This window comes from Macrosteles quadrilineatus, unplaced genomic scaffold, assembly GCF_028750875.1.
Source record: "Macrosteles quadrilineatus isolate MER2022 unplaced genomic scaffold, UCM_ALF_1.0 Scaffold_4__1_contigs__length_99947679, whole genome shotgun sequence".
Lineage (NCBI taxonomy): Eukaryota > Metazoa > Arthropoda > Insecta > Hemiptera > Cicadellidae > Macrosteles > Macrosteles quadrilineatus.
The window spans coordinates 44,818,348-44,837,548 of record NW_026542597.1 but is presented as its reverse complement, the minus strand read 5'-3'; the positions used below and the strand labels follow the sequence as shown (position 1 = coordinate 44,837,548).

At 34.4% G+C, this 19,201-nt stretch overlaps 1 protein-coding gene across 3 annotated transcripts; it reads right to left on the bottom strand.

Moving 5' to 3' along the window:
- Window positions 1-313: 313 nt before the first annotated feature.
- LOC128992097 (organic cation transporter protein-like) lies at window positions 314-19,098 on the bottom strand. 3 transcript variants are annotated; one of them, XM_054415504.1, is made up of 11 exons: window positions 19,016-19,098; window positions 12,667-12,809; window positions 11,346-11,574; window positions 10,623-10,729; window positions 9,274-9,422; window positions 8,518-8,686; window positions 6,453-6,603; window positions 5,516-5,616; window positions 5,133-5,353; window positions 2,300-2,481; window positions 314-486 (listed from the first exon to the last, which is right to left on the bottom strand). In XM_054415504.1, the coding sequence occupies exons 1-11, from the start codon at window positions 19,046-19,048 to the stop codon at window positions 355-357; spliced, it is 1,617 nt and encodes a 538-aa protein (XP_054271479.1). In that variant the 5' UTR covers window positions 19,049-19,098; the 3' UTR covers window positions 314-354. The 3 variants fall into 3 exon arrangements, with proteins under 3 accessions (XP_054271479.1, XP_054271478.1, XP_054271481.1); XM_054415503.1 differs by lacking the exon at window positions 19,016-19,098 and adding an exon at window positions 17,796-17,951; XM_054415506.1 differs by lacking the exon at window positions 19,016-19,098 and adding an exon at window positions 15,505-15,615.
- Window positions 19,099-19,201: the final 103 nt, after the last annotated feature.

Below are 19,201 nucleotides of genomic sequence, written 5' to 3'. Positions count from 1 at the left end.
CTTACAGTAAGAACCCAAAAGAAGCTAGTACAACTTCTACGCTTGAAAATAATTGTAGTGATAATGAAATATTGTAATCTTTAGGTGTAAGCTAGTGTAAAATTTTGGGATTTATTGTGCCACATAAGGTCTCTCTCCCCTTCAGTAAGCCTGCTATCCCAACCAAATTAACGTTGCATAGTTAACCTGGTCACCAAAGTTCCTGATTTGGAATGATTTGCACACTTGTAAACATATTTTTGTAAATGTGCTAATTTTTAAAACCAAATAAGTTTTGTCAGGTAAAGAAATCGTAGGAGGAAAAAAGCCACAGTTTAAAAGATTATAATAATTAATATAAAGTCAAAGTACATATCAGGTAAGTTTGATGGCCTGCATGATGGTATCTGGGAGACTACGACCTTGTGTTTCAGGCAACATTAGAGACAAACAGCCAGCTCCAACCGACAACCAGAAGAACAACATCATCGGGTTCATGTACATCGCCTGAAAACACCAATTTTGTTAAAACTGTTATGCTTGTAAAACATGTGCTTTACTTAAGTGGGGTATATTTATCATGTTGACTAAGAATATAAGGGGGGGGGGGTTCTAGAAACTTTGCTTTCTCTCCCCAAGGAGAGTACAGTGGAGTTCCGATAATCCGAACTTCGGTAATCTGAAAGTCCGCTTAATCCAAACCAAAAAAAATATATTTTTTTAATTTTTAAAATTTGTTTAAAAACTTTTTATTTAACTTAACTTCTTGATCAGCATTGTACGTGTTATTAAATTTACAGAAAGTAAATAAAAGAAACGTCTTATAACACTTAAAACATATATTTACGCTTATACTGTTACTCAAAAGATGGTAAATATACAAAAAAGATGACCACTTACCATCTTTTTTGTATATTTACCGTCTTGTGAGTAACAGTATAAACGTAAATATATGTTTTAAGTGTTATAAGACGTTTCTTTTATTTACTTTCCGTTAACTGTTAACACAGTTAGCTGTACCTCTTCAAAGTATTCTGAAGCGGCCGGGCGAGATAGACTTGTTTTATAGAGTATTTTAGTAAACATTTCGTCATTTTTTTTAATTAATATTTTTCATTTTCGTCCTGGGTTCCAATCCCGCAAAATCACAAATGGATTTTATTTAAGTGATAATGCTGCAGCCCCCAGGTCTCGCCTAAAGTAATGTTAAAACAATCCCGGGCTTGTGCCTAAAAAAAGCGTCCTAAAAAAATTTAAAAATTCCGACTAACGGGACTCTACTGTATATAGCAAGAGTATTTTTTTGTCAACATTTTAGAGATCGAGTTTTGATGGATTCGTTTTGGTGCTCCAATTTTTTCACTGGTTTTTAAAGTTTTTTTTTGAAATTCTGATTTTAGTGGTAGTTTTTCTATAAAATAACAGTAAAATTGGATTTTTATTTTTACCAAAACGGCCTGAACTATTTTGAAAAAAATTTTGTATGTTACAGTCCTTTTGACCCTAAACACAATGGTACAACCATCAATGCCATAACAAATTACAGTTCAAAAGTTAATGCAATTTTTTTATTTTTCCCAATAAAAATCATAGAAATTTGCTTATCCATGATAAGGAAGGGTTATTGACGAACTTATGGGAGAAAATATGTAAATTTGCTGATACCGTTTATTTTTATCTATATTTAACCCTTTGCGATCGGAATGAATATTTGCTGCTATGGTCGTGCGGCCAGCTCTAGGCCTACTGGCCGCCGCCATTAGCGCGTGGAAGTCAAATTTTTTCCCACAGCAGTTGTCCTTTGCGATCGGACGGCCAGCAGTGCACACTTGAAATCCAACGAACGCTCGGGCGTCCAGCAGCACTGGCCGACAACAATATTTTTGTTTGTAATATTCCAAACTGACTGGGGTATTATGCCTGTAGAGTGCTGAAACCTAGTGAGGAATTGTTAAACTAAATGATCAGCAGGCTTGCCACATTATATCGTAAAAATTGTGGAGGGAACATCTAAAATAAACACCAGCTGAACAGCTGTTGTTCTGTCACAAGTGCTGTCATAATTATCATGGTTTTGTTTCAGTGATTTACAAATTTGTGTTTATGAAAAAGATAAAAACAAAGAGATATATATATGTGAATCTGAACAGATGGTGTTTTGGCCTCTGGGGACATCAATACGAAAAAGTAATCGGTACCGGGTCCAGGTCTTACCATGAGACCTAAGGTAGCTTATCCCCTATATGGGAAATTCGCTAAAACATTATAAATAAACTAATCAATCAAACTAAACTAAAACTCAAAGATAAACTAAACTCACCATGAGTGGTATTTGAGGTGCAAACAAACCACCGAGGCACGCCACGGCGCAACACAAGCCAACCATAGACTGGCGCAGCTCTGTAGGAAACACTTCCGCGCCGACCTCGTATATCACCGTGTAGGAGATGGTGATGGCAAACTTACCCAGCAGGAACAAGCAAAGTCGAGTGATGTCTGCGTCTGTACAATTCACAAATAAGACATAAGTAATAGATTATTACAATGAAAACGCTATGGACGACTATACAGTACTAGCAGTTTAATGCAAAGTATGTTGGCTGCTCTTCCCAAAAGTTATGAGGAACCTCTCTTGTGATGGAAAATCACAATAATAACATTTCCCGCATTTCGATTGATCAAAATGGCGGCGTGCTATGAGCTTGCCCTTCCCTGCTTTGAAAGAAAGAGCTATGGACGGAGCAACTCGCAAGTGTTTAGTTCACTCGCAGACTTTGCGGGAAACTTCGTTCTCTGCTGCGTTTGTTATTTTATTGGTTTAATTGCTGTTATATTATTATACGGTAATTATAAAAAAATCAACTTTGACTTTTGGGGAAAAATATTTTTTTAGTATATGTATGTAGCCTTACGGTCAAGGCCATCCAACATATCTGTAGCGGTAAGGGTTAATATTTAAGTATTGATGGTTTACATTCAAACCCCCTACACTTACTTATAACAAATATTTGTTGTGTAGTTTTTATGCATCTATAGGTTTTTGTTATTACAAATAAGGTCATGGTTCTCTTTGATTACTGTTAAGAAAAAGGATTGTAGAGTATTTGTATAGTAGGGAAGTCTGCTACTAAACAGAATAGATGGAACGGAAAACAAATTAGTTAAAACTCTTTCAGGCACAGTGTTACATTTATGTAACAGACTTTTTTACTTTTTTGCTGCACGGTGTTACATCTTTGTAACGCGAGACATTTTATTTTTTGTAAACGAGACTACAAGCGCTATGCATCTGTAAACTTTAAATGTTAGTGCTATGTACCTTTGCTAGGTGGCAGCACCATCCATTTGTTTACATTCTGACAAATAACTCCTAGAAAACAGCTGTTCTTGGTGAAAGACTCGTTCCCAAGATCCCGTCTTTATTTTTATGCAAATGAAAGATATGTTGTTATTGATTATATAATTCCTATGCTGTTTTGTAATGTACTGTTATAATAGCGTCCCTTGTAATAGTTTAGAGTCATAAAATCAGTAAACTAGAATGTATTTTGATTGTTCAAAGTGTGTTACTCAAATGTAACACCATGCAGCTCAGCGTTCCAAAAATATCTATCCATAAATAATAAATTAACTATAAAATCTTCCAGAAACTTAATTTTAATTGCGTTTATGCATTTTAGCGAATTTCCCTATAGGGAAGTAGCTATTACCGTAGGTCTCATGGTAAGACTTAGGCCCGGGACCGATTTACTTTTTCATTTTAATGTCCCCAGAGGCCAAAAACACCATTCGTTCAAATTTTTATATATGTATATATATATATATAGGTATATATATATATATATAGATTTATATATATATATATGTGTCCGTGAACACGATAACTTGAGTAATTTTTATCCGATTTTGATGAAATTTGGTTTGAAGGTGTATGGCGGGATAAACTTGAATGAGTTCGCGATCCAGCATGATCGGACCATGGGAACAGGGTTTTATGGGGGGTTTTATGGGGTAAAAATTGGTTTTTCTCACTTCTTACCCTCAAAACACAAAATTTCCCAATTTTTCTCTAAATCTTCTTAAAGAGCTTAAAAAAACAAACAATTCAGTATATCAAAGTGTTTTTGTACGGTTATTGGTTACGGAGAAAACTTAAAAAATGGTAAATTTAAAATTCCCATGTTATTCTTATGGAGAATATTGTAAAATGTTGTAGTTTGCTTGTTTATGGATATATTTTGATCAAATTTGGCAAATTTATTTATTTCATAGTAAGCTATCAATATTTTACTAAAAACACACTACTTTATTAGTTTCCTTGTAGCAGCAAACCTAGGTACTCGTTAAACCTAATGTTATTTAAATAGATCAATTGAAAATCAATTCGGCCAAATGGAAATTCGCTTAGACGGCAGGTTTGCTGCGGCGGGGGTATTTATAAATAATATGACATTATAAATAGGTTTTGTCATATTTTTGGCTTGATATTGATAGTTTTTTCTTGTGTCATTACAATTTAGGATAAGGTTTGGGCATATTGGAACATTTTTTTATTGAAACCCGCCTTTAAATTTATGTTTATATTACTTAAATATAAATTGGCCTTTATATTACTTTGTTTTGGCTAAGTAACTTTTACATTTTATAATTTTTTTTTAATTTATTAGTGTGTGAATTTTCTTTTACTACTACATTTATTCAGGTCTCCATATGATGTTGTAATGCTTTATATTGTATATGTGTAAAATATATACTTTCTTATATTGTAATTTGCATTTATATTTATGATATCCCCAAAGAAACCCCTCTAACTTGATTTTTAATACTTTGGGGATTCAATAAAATATGTTCCATGTGCTGCACGGTGTTACATATGTGTAACTCCCTTTTATCACTAAGTGATAACAAAAAAAAAAATTGTAATTTATTTTTTTTAGGACTTTTTATAGTTCTAAACACAAATCATAAAGTATTAACAAACATTTCAACAAAAAATTTTCTGTGCCGGTTGGGGTCACCCAACACCAGTATTTTCCGTGCTGCAAAGAGCTATAAATGCTGACAAGACTTTTTTGTAAGGTGTTTATATAATAAACCTTTATACTCTACTATGCAATAAATTATACTGAGTTACTGTAACAAAAAAAGCTCACCAGAAGGCACGAATAAATAGATGAAACATGGAACAGCAGCGAGGAAACAAGTTCCAACCAGAGTCGTTTTTCTGCCAATGTTGAAGAACTCCATTCCAATCCACATCAAGGCGTAGGCCGGCACTTCGACTAGAGCCATCAGGATGAAGTTGAAGTATTTGTTGCCCGCAAGTGTCACTGACATCAACGAGAAGCCAAAGTAGACGAACACGTTGACCAACCTACGTCGTACACCACGGGTCATCCAACATCTAAATATACAACGCTAATGGTAGGAAATACAGTTGATCAATAACTGATTTCAATTTCATACTATGAGATAATGAAAAACCATAGAGTAAAAATGTTTAGAATTCTCAATTAATAACAAACTATAACCATACCATGTGAGGGAACAGATGCCAAAGCGAACCAGCAGAGCAGGAGACTTCAACAGTTCTCGTATGACTGATCTTGTTTGTTGCTTTGTTTCAGACTGTTTTGCCTGCCAACAAGAATTGGAAATCATTAATTAAAACTGTATCAGCACAAAAAATATTAACATGATTATCAACAGAATTAATTATGAGAGAGAAGTTGTAGGTTGAACTATTTGCTTTAGGTACTACCATCCTCAAATATAAGGCCGTTGGCATGTGACAATGCCCTCTGGCCGGGGCATTGTCGAACAAATAACCAAAGCTCGAGCAAATAACGCAATGGGCAACGGACTCGTGGCTGAGTCATGTTGATGGGAGGTTTCTTGATTTCATTACTTGGGCTGGGGGTGTTAGAATTTGGAGGGTATTATGGCTGATGGTAAGGGTATTTCTGAAGATATAGATAATGCATTTGATTCCACACAAGCTGGTGAGATATACAGTACAATTTCAACTATAAGAAATAATCAATTGGGACTGGAACACATTCGGAGTTATTCAAGATTAGACCGTGTGCACGGAAATCGATGACGATGTTTCCATAACCGCCGGAAACAATAATGATGTCCATACGACCTTGGGATATATTTTACATTTTTCCACGATCACGGAAGAGGATAATTTGGTGTCCTCGACTCCAGGAGACCATGATGATTTCTGCAAGACAACGGAATTTAAAATTGTGTTAATTGTTAGAGGCTGGATGAGTGTATAGTAATTCAAATTTACATGAATCGTACCATCAGATACTATTCCAACTCTTGGATGAGTTTTCAGCAATTTATATTTAACCATTTCTACTCAAACTAGCCCTTCCCAAACCCACTTTGGATTGTTGGTACTTGGTAGATTAGCATACTTGTTTTTAATAATAATATATTCAAGAAAGATACCCACTTGCCTTTTCTTCTCTAGCCAGAAGGAGATTGAGCGCATGCTGGGTTGACTCGGAAATCTCTTTCTTGTTGCATTGAGCTATGTTTTTTACAGTGCTTACAACTTTCTCGTAATACTCTTTGGTCATATACCAATGAATTGACTCGGTAACCATCCTATAAACATAACATTATTATTAAAGAAGAGGCAGTTTCTGTGTGTTTATATTTCCAGGTATTGGAAGAACTACTGAACTAACAGTGCTGCAATTTTAGACAAAGGTGGATCATAAACCTAGCAAACACATATAGGCCCTTCATGTCCTTAAAATATTCTTAAGTTGTCCCATTGACTTTCAAATATTTTAGGCAGAGCCTTTAGGAGTGAAAATTGATTGGTCCCCATGGTAACAAAAAAAGTTATTCATATTAACTTTGTTAACATTTCCCCAAGGCAATAATTTCATCCTGCATCACAGCTCATTGATTTTTTAAACTAGGTTGTACCATGGACAAAAAGAATTAAATATAGACTGTCAGCCGTGTAGTGGTTACCATGGTTACCAGAGGTTCTGGCGCTCACCACTGGGAGCGCCGTGTAGTTACGTAGCGTGTAGGCCGTAACAACATGTGGCTCCCAGCGGTGTGTGCCAGAACCTAAGATAACCGCAGCACAGCTGACGGTCTATATTTTAATTCTTTTTGTCTATGGTTGTACAGTTTTCTTTCCATAATCAACGGTGGGTGTAACATTCTCTACAGGTTTTATGCGGCACATTTATTTCCATTTGTGTTTTCACACTGTTGGGAAGCACAAGTAAAGCAAATTATACTACACTGACATACTGTTCATAAACATTCACTCAAGTTTAAATCTACATGTTGACCAAATATGTATGACTAGAAGCAGAGCACCCGTCCTTCGTACAGGGTTGGCATATAAGTATAAAATGCTTATTGCAGTGTTTATACTAAAGCTTTGCGTTCGCAATGGGGGGAGGACACAGTTTGGTTCATAAATTTACGACAGTAAGATATAGTATAACATATCTACCATTGACATAATGTTCTACCACTGCACCTAAACAATAGAAAAAAATAAATTATCAAACATTCGCACAATATCACAAATTATTTATTCAATTAAAAACTCAAACCTAACTGTAAACAATCCTACTTTGACAGTTCTCATTGTGTATCACAGCTATTACCGTAGGTCTCATGGTAAGACTTTCAAACGAGTTCGCGAACCAGCATGGGAACGGGGTTTTATGGGGTAAAAATTGGTTTTCCTCGCTTTTGACCCTCAAAACTTAAAATTTCCCAAATTTTCTCTAGATCATTTTGAAGAGCTTAAAAAAACAAATAATTTAGTATATTGAAGTGTTTCTGTATGATTATTGGTTACGGAGAAAATTGTAAATTTAAAATTCCCATGTTATTTTTATGGAGAATAAGTAAACTGTTGTAGTTTGCTTGTTTATGGACATATTTGGATCAAACCTGGCAAATCTATTTATTTTATACTAAGCTATTAATATTTTACTAAAAAAACACACTTTATTACCCTCCCTGTAGGCAGCAAACCTTGTTCAACCTAATGTTATTTGAATAGATTTAATTGAAAATCAAATCAGGCAAATGGAAAGTCGCTTAGTCTGCAGGTTTGCTGCGGCGGGGGTATTTGTTGCTGCTTAGTTCAAATTAGCTGTTGTTATATATGCAAAAACAAAATAATAACAGTGCTGCACCCTGTTGGGATACCTTATAACTTTTTAAAGCTATTGCATATTATAGAACCAACTTGTAAAGTTGAAACAGCTGACTAAATTCTTTAATTCCCTTTAAATATGAATACTCATAAGGTTAACGTGGGGAACTACAGAGCCATTGGGGCGGAGCCGGAAAGGATCTTTGAGATAAGAATATGCCTAAATGTTAATCGGGAATGTGAGCTATCATCATGCCAAATTTCAGCCCAATCCGTCCAGTAGTTTATGCGTGATTGAGCAACACACAAACACACACACATACTCACAAACTTTCCAGGTTTATAATATCAGTAAGATGATTATTAGCTTTGTTACATACCACATGTACAGCAGGTTGGCCAGTTTGATGCCTGCGATGACTCGTAACAAAATTCGGAAGTCTTGCACCCACCACATGATCAGGGCAACAATCACTTCTCCCAGCGAGTACAAAGTGTTCATCAAACAGTTGGCAAAGATACGTTTGTCTCCTCCCACTATCTCAATGGCTAAACAAAAATATTAAATCATTTATGTCTAACTTTTTTAGTGACATCAATTTTATAATGTACAACAGGGCTTGTATATAAAATTTCTTCATGACTCATTTTGTCTCTAAGCTAATTAATACTATTTCAAAATTATTGCTTTTACTTGCCTGAAATCTTCTATTTATTGCTGTTAGTGAGGAATATTGCAGGCAGATATACCTCTTAATTAGTGCTTGCTATCAACTGGAATTGTTACTGATGACTCACCCCAAAAAATAGGTAATTAAGAAAAACTAATATTACAATACTGTACAACCCTTTCATTAGTAACTCAAAACTCAATTTGGGTGTACTAATTAATGTAATGAACAAACGGAACTCAGAGGATGTTGCTTACTTAACATTATAAGAAAGAACAGATAAAGCCTGCAGTAGCCCAGGTTATTTTTATGGATTCACTGACATTGTAAAACCATGTTTATCAGAAGACTGCTCTAACTTTCAAAACCCTTGAAACAAAGTTGTGAAAGGATTTGAAGGGGAAAACTTTACATAATGACTACACTATAAATTAATGTAATTGTTAGTTAAATAAGTAAACTTACCCAGAATGAATGAAGTATTGAAAGTAGAACAAAAACAGACCAAGTATTCTAGTGAAATGAATGAGGAATATGTTGGAGCAAATGACTGAGCGAGTACTAACAAGCCTTGTGTCAATGTTAACAGCAACAGCATAGTCTTACGGCCAAACCTGAGACAACAGGACAACAATTTGGTTGTGAAATGGAAATTGAACACTTTTTTAACAGCCAATTACTACCAACTCTAGTCGATAGAGTCCATAACCTTTTAAAATCAGATCGGCCTACACCAATCTTCTTTATAACCACAAGTTTATTTCTAGATACATTAGATTGCCAAAACTGGAACCTATGGGAATTAAAGTATAAAACTAACAACACAAATTTATAAAGAATTTCTTTTAAAAAATCTTTTTAAAAATAGATCACTATTCCAATGAGTTTCACTTGAAATTGAGCTCTGCATAAAAATAAACCTGCTATTCTTATAGTTCATAACCTTAATCCGAATTATAACTTTACATACCAGCTGGAGATTTCTAGACAACGGCCTTTATAGAAACAAAAGTCTATTCCAATTCAAATTTTGTGAACAAATACATGTGTCAACATAAGTTTAAAACTGCTGTAAAATCCTCGGGGTTATTATCCCGAAAACGGGATTTTTAGACCACGAGCGAGATTAAAAAGGGATGCGGGATAGAACGGGATTTTCAGGTATGACGTATATTTTAATTTTTTTCTATTTAATTTGAGGGGAAAACGAACTCCAACTGATTAAACTACTGTAGCAAAAGATAATAGCAATGTTTAAACAGCTATTTAGACATGGTACATCAAATATAACACTCGGGATTGAACAAAAAACATGCGGGATAAAACGGGATTTTCCATAATTCAAAAGCGGGATTAAACAAGATTTCTCGACCCGGCAAGCGGGATTATTTTTTTGGTCGTGTGGATACACTGACAGGCGAGCATGTTCGCGAGCCTGTTGGCGGGCACGCTCGCAAACATGGTCGGCGTTTCCAACAGACGGTCGAGCATGCTTGCGAACTTGCTTGCCGCCACCGCACAGTACTCACTTCTCTCGTGATGTGACAGTCCGACGAGCTGAGCGCCGAGCCCAGCATGCTCGCCAGTACGAAGGCTCGCAGACCCCACACATGGGCGAGCATGTTCGCCGCCAACACCGTCACAAACATGCTCGCGAACATGTTTGCCCGTGTATGGGGGGCTTTAGCTTGGTCAAATTAATGAATACAAGTTTCATCATAAGACATTTCTGACTATCCACATGGAATTTTTAAGATGAAGTTTGTTCTCCAAATGTAGTAAAAAAAAAAATTGTTTAAGAAGAGATATTTTACCTGTCAGACAGATAACAAATGATGACATAGTTGGTAATCAGTCCGAAATTGTTAACAGTCCCAACCATAGTCCGCTTGAAAACATTGTCCTCACATAGCAGTTTGAACTGAAAATTACAATCAATTTAAAGTTATCAAATCATGAAAATGATTTATCTTAATTTAAAGTAAAAGAGAAGAGTGTAATATATTTAGCTGAAGTTAAAACAATATGGTAATGGTAAGTCTGCGGGAGCTGAATGATGGTTATAGAGTTAGCTTGACGATCAGAAGTTCTCAATCCAATTGTTCTTGATAATTTGTCTTTTAATTAACAAGTTATCTTGACTAAAGAAATAGATGGTCTTAGTAACAAAGCAACTACCATCGAATATACACCCATATAGTACATGTATGTAATCAATGCTACTACTAAGTAAAATGATTGAATGTTCATGTGTAGAAGTTGTATTTCCTGCTAACACCGGTACTAAGTAACTTCTTTTTAAAAGAATCCACAAATAATCCACAAAAATTCACAAACCATTAAAACAGCCTAAATATTCTCTTGAGGGAAGAAAAGTTTGATATCAAGAAAGTGTAAACTACCTTGAATTTAAACTGTCACGATCCTTAACACATTCAACAGTGTAAATAAAGTTGGACAGTTCTTAAAGATGTTTTACATTCCTGCTTCTATCTCGTATTCATTGCAGATTGTTGTAGGTAGAGATAAAATCTCACCTCTGTAGCACTTGTCCGTTCCTTGGTGGCAAACACCCACTGATCACACGTCTCAGTAACGTTGTCCAGGAAGTTATCTTTACTGCAGCTGTTGTTATGACTGTCTCGGCTTGCGTAACGCTCACACCACTTGGGCTCCGGAGGATCTCCGTCGTAAGGAACTGTGTTTGGCAACCATGAGGGAAGGAAATCTGTGGTGTTAGGCCATTCACATTCCGGTATAAAACATCTGAACAGAAAAACGTGAATGTACTGTCAGCTGTGACTTGATTACTATCGCTGTGGGTACTACCATTCAGACAATCAAGAGATTGGCCAACATTAGAATCTTTTTATAGTTTCAGGTCTTGGATAAACCTGACTACCAATTCTTTTGAGGGAGTCACAGTAATATTTAATAACAAATAATACAGTAGAGTCTCGATGATCCATCCTAGAGCCATAGCAATAACAGCACATTGTGTTTTATTCTATGTTATTTACCATTTGCAATAGGTATGCAGCAAGGTTGTATGAACAAAAAGGTCGTATAACACTGACAATCTACATACAACACAGTAGTAAAAACAATATTGTAAACAAGTGGAAAAATCATTAAACTACAGTATTGACAACAGTACTATTGTGACAGTAAAAATAAGATAAAGAGATACTTTCCACTGAGTCACCATGTGCCTAGTATGCAGGTATGAGAAGTGAGGATATTGTGTTCTAAGTTTCACACAAAACTATTTTTTTTTTAAGGAGGTTGGCGGCCTCTTTTAACCACGCATTTGCCCGTCCACATAGACTAAGCGCCCATGCGTGGAGCGTTTACAGTAAAGCAAGGAGTGAGCCGGTACAGTACAAAGGTGAACTGTACTGATAAATTTTAGTGGCAGTTACCAGGATCCGAACCCACAACATTGCTGCCTTGGGCCCGAAGTCCGCTACGCTACCGACTGAGCCACCGACTCACTTAAGTTTTTATCCGCATGTACAATCATGTGCTGGTTCCTAAGGCCTGGCACGTATCTTCCGAATACAAAAAGGGATGAGAAAATGTGTTGTCTTGACGCACTTGCTGTGATTTACAGTCACACCACACGAAAATATCATGAGCTTTAATGGAAATTGACCAACAGCACAGGTTTAACCGAAATTGTACTAACACTGGCTGTGGTTAGCCAAAACTCAGGTTAACAAACAAAAGGATGGCTGGCAGTAGAAATTTTGATATTTTAATGGCCTTAAACACAGTGATGTCTTATAGCCTAAAGCAATAGTTTCGGCTCATACATGTACAAATTGTTGATAACTTGGACACTCTATGTGACATTACCTGTAGTCCACCTCACTAGAAGTGAAAATATAACTCATCTCCTCGAAGGCTGAGGCGATGAGTGGAATGGTCAGGAGAGCATATTGCCAAGTCTGGTAGCGGCCAAACTGTCCTAGCTCTGTGAACACCACCTCCAGATCCATCTAAACATGGAAATACCACCTTCTTACCGGTACCAAAACAAATACGAGGGTATTTTATTAAGTAAGGGCCGTTTGTGCGTATAGCTGCTAATTTGGTGTTTTACATAACAACGAGGCTCCTCACTGCTTACAGGCATAATTTTTTTAACAGAACACCGCCTTTTGCAGTTTAAAACAGATGCAACTTATTGTTACTTTGAGAAGTGTACACACTTGATTTTCGGAAAAAAGTACGATTGAGATTTGTCTGTAAAATCCATGGTAAGTGTTTATAAGTTTTGTATTCTCTTAAGTATTCTTGGCCCATTTCGAAGCAACGGCAGAACAACTAGTATAATGTAAAGGAATTAAAAGGAAAATTCTTTCACACAGCCTTATTGACAAAAGTTACGTAGTTTTAAAACTGTAATTAGTACATTATCTATAGATTTTTTTAAGTAGGCCTATTTCTTGCATCTATTTGTTTACCTTTGAAGATCAATGAGCATTAATAAAGTGTTAAATATTATTTTTGAATGTTTGTTCAAAAGACACAAACACGGAAGAAAACCTTAAAATTACAGATATGATGAAAATCAAACTTTTGAATAACAGGAGCTAACACAGAGGCTTGGTTTATGTCACAGTTTAATGCATGTAGGTATATAAAATGCTATAAAATGAATGGTAATTGTAATTAGATACTTACATGATTACACCTAACCATTGTTTAAAGTAATGTATAAAACTCACTAAGTAGGAACAGAGTTATGTTTGTTGTATTTGTTTGTTATGTTTGTCATATTTGTTGTATCACTCACATCTGTTATTGAAAAATACTTACATTATAGATCACATGACATTAACATGTGGTCTAGGGGTATTTTTTGGTAACGATAATCCTATTAAGTGACTGTAAATCCAATGCCATTGAAAAATATAGTATGTTTATAAGCAAAGATAAAGCCATTGACTATTGGTTGTTGTATTAATAGTCAAAGATAAAACATACTCCTTTAGTAGATTTGTCATCCTTATGGAACAGCTGAAGCCAATTTTATTGTCAGTAGTTCTGTACCTCGCACTAGAGGTCGTGTTTTATTACAATTTGTTTCTTGTTATTTAAAACCTCGTTTGACAAAAAAATGAAAAATAAGAAAAAAGAAAAAACAATCTAATCATAAACAATAACTTGTCTCCTAGTTATATTACCAAAAAGTAAAGCACAAACCATAAAAATAACAGAAACAAAATTTCGTCTACACTAGCGATCAGTGTCGACGTACATGAACTAGACACATAAAACGAGCTTCAAAATTTACAATGGGATGAGAAGTCTACTTGTGTTGCTTAGTCTATGGTTTAAGTTGCAAATTTATAACATTTAAATTTTGACAAGTATTTTGGGTAGTCCAACAAAAGCCCAATGAACAGTTTAAACACATCTAATAAAAGATCATATTTTAAAGGTATGGAATGTAACTTCAATATCAAAGATGGTTACTAATACCTTGAATGCAAAATGATTTTAATTTGTACAGTTAAGTAACAGACTAAAGAGTAATATTACTAATACTCTCTTGGCTGTGGTTAGTTCTTTCTTACACCAACTCAACATACATTAAGGATACAAAATTTGCAAAATAAAGAATTATAAAGAAACATCTCTTCCTAAGTTTTTGAGTGCTAGAAAAGGCTATTTTAAAACTAAACATTATAAAAATAATATTTTTTCTAAAAGAAAACAAATAAAGTGGTAGTGAAAAAGACAAAATGACGACAGTATGTGTAACTTTTGAGTTTTTCATATGTTTAACATGATATTTTAGTTTGTCTTTGGTCCAGAAATGATAGGTTGGTAGAGAGTTCAGGGACATCCTGTATAAATACACATTTTTAAAGATGTGTTTGATTACACAATTGAAAAATTACATTTCCCAAAGACATTCTAAAGTAGTAACTTCTGTATCCAATATCAATGGTAGTTTTTTTTTTTTTTTTTTTTTACAGCATTTATTTCTGGTTCAATGTAGACATTATACACAGAAGTGTTAACAAAATTAAAAAGAAATTAACTATAATAACATCGTCGGTTCGCCCAAACCTGGTACACCCTGTAACATAATTAATTTAGAGAATAATTTAATCGTCTTTAGGCTTTATTCATCCAATAGATCTTGAGGGAGCCTTCGACGTAGCCTCCTGTTCTCAGTTGCTTCACCAAGATGAAAAGTTAATGCACCAGGAACATCGTTTAAAGATTTTAGAAATTTTGAGGTGGTTTTTCAATAAAGGCCGAGATAGACTCCACTCCTAGTTCTTCATGTATATGCCTGTTTCTAACAAACCAGGGAGCATTCACCGCTATTCTTAGAATTTTGTTTTGAATCACTTGAATTTTGAAGAGTTTGTTTTTTGATATAGCTAATCCCCAGATAGGAGATGCATATGTAATCAAGGGCCGAATTATTGATTTGTAGATTAGAACTGTACAAGCTGGCTTCAGAGTAGATTTCCTATTGATTAAAGGGAAAAGCTTTGCAAGGCGTGCATAACCTTGGGACAGTTTTTGATTAACGTGGTAGTTCCAATTAAGTTTTTTGTCCAGCCATACTCCAAGATATTTTATGGCCTGGTCATCAGGGTTCCAAGGTAGAAAGTTACCGTATATTTGAATTTCATGTGGCCAATGGTAGTAAATTGACCAAATATTTACCTTGTCCAAAAAACAGATGACAGTTCCTAAAATTTCTAAAACTCTGTAAGCTTTGAAAATATAATTAGCAATATGACTGAAAACATCTGGTATGCTACATGTTAACCGAAACAGGCCATTATCACTATGTTGTGTACTTACCTCAAAGGGGGAAATGATACTTCTTGATATTGAAGAGCCTTGTATCGCAAGAAAATCTTATCTTAGTTATACACATTCTATGATGCAGTTTCAAACCATCAGAAACACAATACTTGGTTGGAAGATGATTAAAATATTGAGTCAGTCAAAATCATTTAAAGTTGTAGATCAAATTACAGTAATAATAATAAGATTTATGTGGCTGCACAGTTTTAACAATTACATTAATAAACAACAAAAACAAAATCTAAATAATGGATACGGAAACTTTAAAAAAATAAAATAACTTGCATTTTAAACTGTACAAAAATAATCTTCCTTTCACCCTCTCTCCCACATACATACACACACGCACACACACACAAACCATCACATACACACACACCAAAGCACATCTGTCAGTGACCAACTACGCGTACAAGCCCCTAGGACAAACCAGCCATGGCCATAAGTTCAAAATACATATTTTTTAGCACTGCCACAAACCGGGAACGGTTATCAAGGGATTTGATGGCTAAGGGGAGGTCATTCCAAAGTAGGCAAGCAGTCACAACAAACGCTCCGTCGTAAACTGCAGTCCTATGATGAGGCATACGCAAAGTCAATGAAGCATAGCGTGAATATCTAACACTTTCTTCAGCTACAAACCTAAAATCATCTACAAAATATTTTGGAAAATTTGTTTTTATTATTGAATAGGTTAGCAAAAGAATAGACTGTTGTTTTAGATATGAAATGTTGATTTAACTTATAAAAGTTACTGGAGTGAGCATATAAATTAAATAGTTTCAAAAATCAACGGTGAAAATTATGCCATTTGAAAATGTCTGTATACTGTGATGTCAAAACTTTGAAAAACATTTACTTTGCATGTATTCATTCACATATTTCCTTTTGCATCTGTCTGTTTGGAACAACAACTAAAATCCCTCTAGATAAAATATTAAAATATCAAAAAAAGAGCATTGAGAGTAATGTTCAGACTAAATTCTGACTTGGTGAAAGAGCACTTTAAACAGCTAAACATACAAACTGTTTATGGGAAATATGTTTTTGAAACAATTTAAATTTTTAAAAGTAAAACCTCATCCAATGTATCCAATCTACCGGTTCACCAATATAAAAAATCCCACAATTCGTTGGTAAAATCTTTTTAAATATATCCCTAGAGGGATTAGAAGTGTTAACAATTTTAAAACGTATATAACAAAACTGAAACATTTCTTAATAAACATGGCCATTTATTCTCTAGAAGAATCTTTCCAGATCCCTCAAGAATACTAGACGTTAATAAAACATATCTATATGGAAATTGTATGTTTAAATTTGTATTTTAATTTATAAAAATTTTAATCTTGGACCCTATTCAAATGCTGTTTTATGTATACCGTACTTCTCAATGAATAAAAAAATTTAAATTGATTACTGAGCACATCCGTTAAAACATTATACAAGCTTTCTGACTTTTCAAGTTCCAAAAATCTTGGGTCCGCAAAATCTCATTTTCAGCCCTTTCAACCCTTCTTCGGTCGCACATATTTTATTATGCGACCGGTCGCACTGTATCTCTCAGATACATTTTTTGTTATTTAAACACACAAAAAAAATTGTTTTTTTATAACCTACTTTAGACATGTATTTTCCCCCTCATTTTTATTTTACTTCATATATCAACTCTTAACCTATAGATTTCATACATATTTCAAACTGTCTAAGCATTTCTCAATTAGTAAAAAAAAGTTGTCAGACCATACACATTCCTGTATCCATTTGATGCATTAGGCGACCATGCCTGTTACACTGTATGTAAAATTGAGTTCAGTTTAAATCGTCTAAACTTGACGAGGAAAAAATGTCCTAGCATTATGCCTGTGGTTCAAAATTAAACTTATTTTAGTACAAGATGATCTTGGATGTAGATTATGCTGTAAAATTAACATTATACTTTATAAGTGTTTATAGTGCAATACTGTAACAGCTTTACATTGCAAGTGAAAACTAATAATTGGAATAATCTCTAAAGCTTATAGAATATTTCAGCCCTTTTTTACCTTCATCAAATTGCACAATAAACTTAATACTGATAATAACAAGTAAGTGGACTAAAGAAGAATCTAGTATAATATAAATATATTCGATAGTTTCCTTACCTTCATTTTAGCACAATAACAGACAAGTTTCAAAACTGATGTAAACACTGAGTGGCAGGATTGCAAAGTGGGAACTCTAACAATTGATAGTTGACAGCACACAATTGACCCCAACAAAATAGTCAAATGGTGACAAAAACCGATTGAGGCGGCAACCAATTCAACTGAGGAACTCCATGTAACAGTTTTATTATCACTGTAAATGGTCATTGTGCTGAGACTACAAAAGAATGTTAACATAAGTAAAGAACCATAAAATACAATTCCATCAGAAAAACAGCCTTACTTAATTGATTTTCTTGCTAAAAATCAATCAATACTAAAAAACATTAAGTAAATTTAATTAAATAAAAACAAAAAACTGTAATAAACACAACTGAGAGGAAATAAAGAGTATCTTTAGCTAATAAAAAAAATCCCCATGGATATTATGATTTAATCTAAACAGTAAACGAATATTCAAAATATTCCAATCACAGGAAATATATACCAGAAGAGGGAAAAATGTCTGTGGTTAATTTATTTTAGGATATCACATGAAATAGCTCAAATCAATCTCATATCTTAGTTTAAATTAGTAACTTATTACTCAAAATATCCCATTTACAGGGAATAGTTTTATACAAGAGTAAGTAAGGAGATAGAGTGTCTACAGTTAATTGATGGAACACCCCAATTAATTGTATACTTAAATTCTAATAATTTAACAAATACTTTAAATATCCAAATCATTAGGAACAATTCCTACAGAAAGAATGACCCATTACTTTTATTAAGTAGGCTATTATCGTAGACAAGCAACACAAGGAAGTACATTTTATCTATGGTATTATTGACCTTAGATTAATAGGTGATTAAAATGAAATTAACTGTAAGACCCTGAATTTTAGACATTTTTGAGCACCCTGTACAAAAGCATCAAGAGAAGTTAAAATGCTTTTTATCAAAATTCTCAGTCACTTAAAAATGAAGTATCACTTAACCAACCTTTGCATTTGAAAATTTTCCGAAAACTACTCCCAAAAAAAACTAGCCTTTCGGTGCGTTTGGGAGAAAATAATTTCCCAAATTCTAGTGGGGGGGGGGGGGTTCAGTTGTTGTGAACGATCTACCTCAATTGGTTTGCATCCTTACTCTATGGCATTATGTACGGATGGTCTGCCCCACCTTGTATTGTAGTTTCCACCAATAATATAAGAATCACAACAAATACAACCAACCTTGTTTGTACGATCATTAACTATTGATACCATAGTATCCAATAGTAAATGGTACGATGCTGTAGCGAGATCTTGAAGATGAACTGTTTGGAACAATGCTGTTGTAAAAGCTAAATCCGACAAGAAACTAATTATCAAAGTCACTGAAGCTCTAACTGCACTCGAGATAAATGGTTTTAAATAACA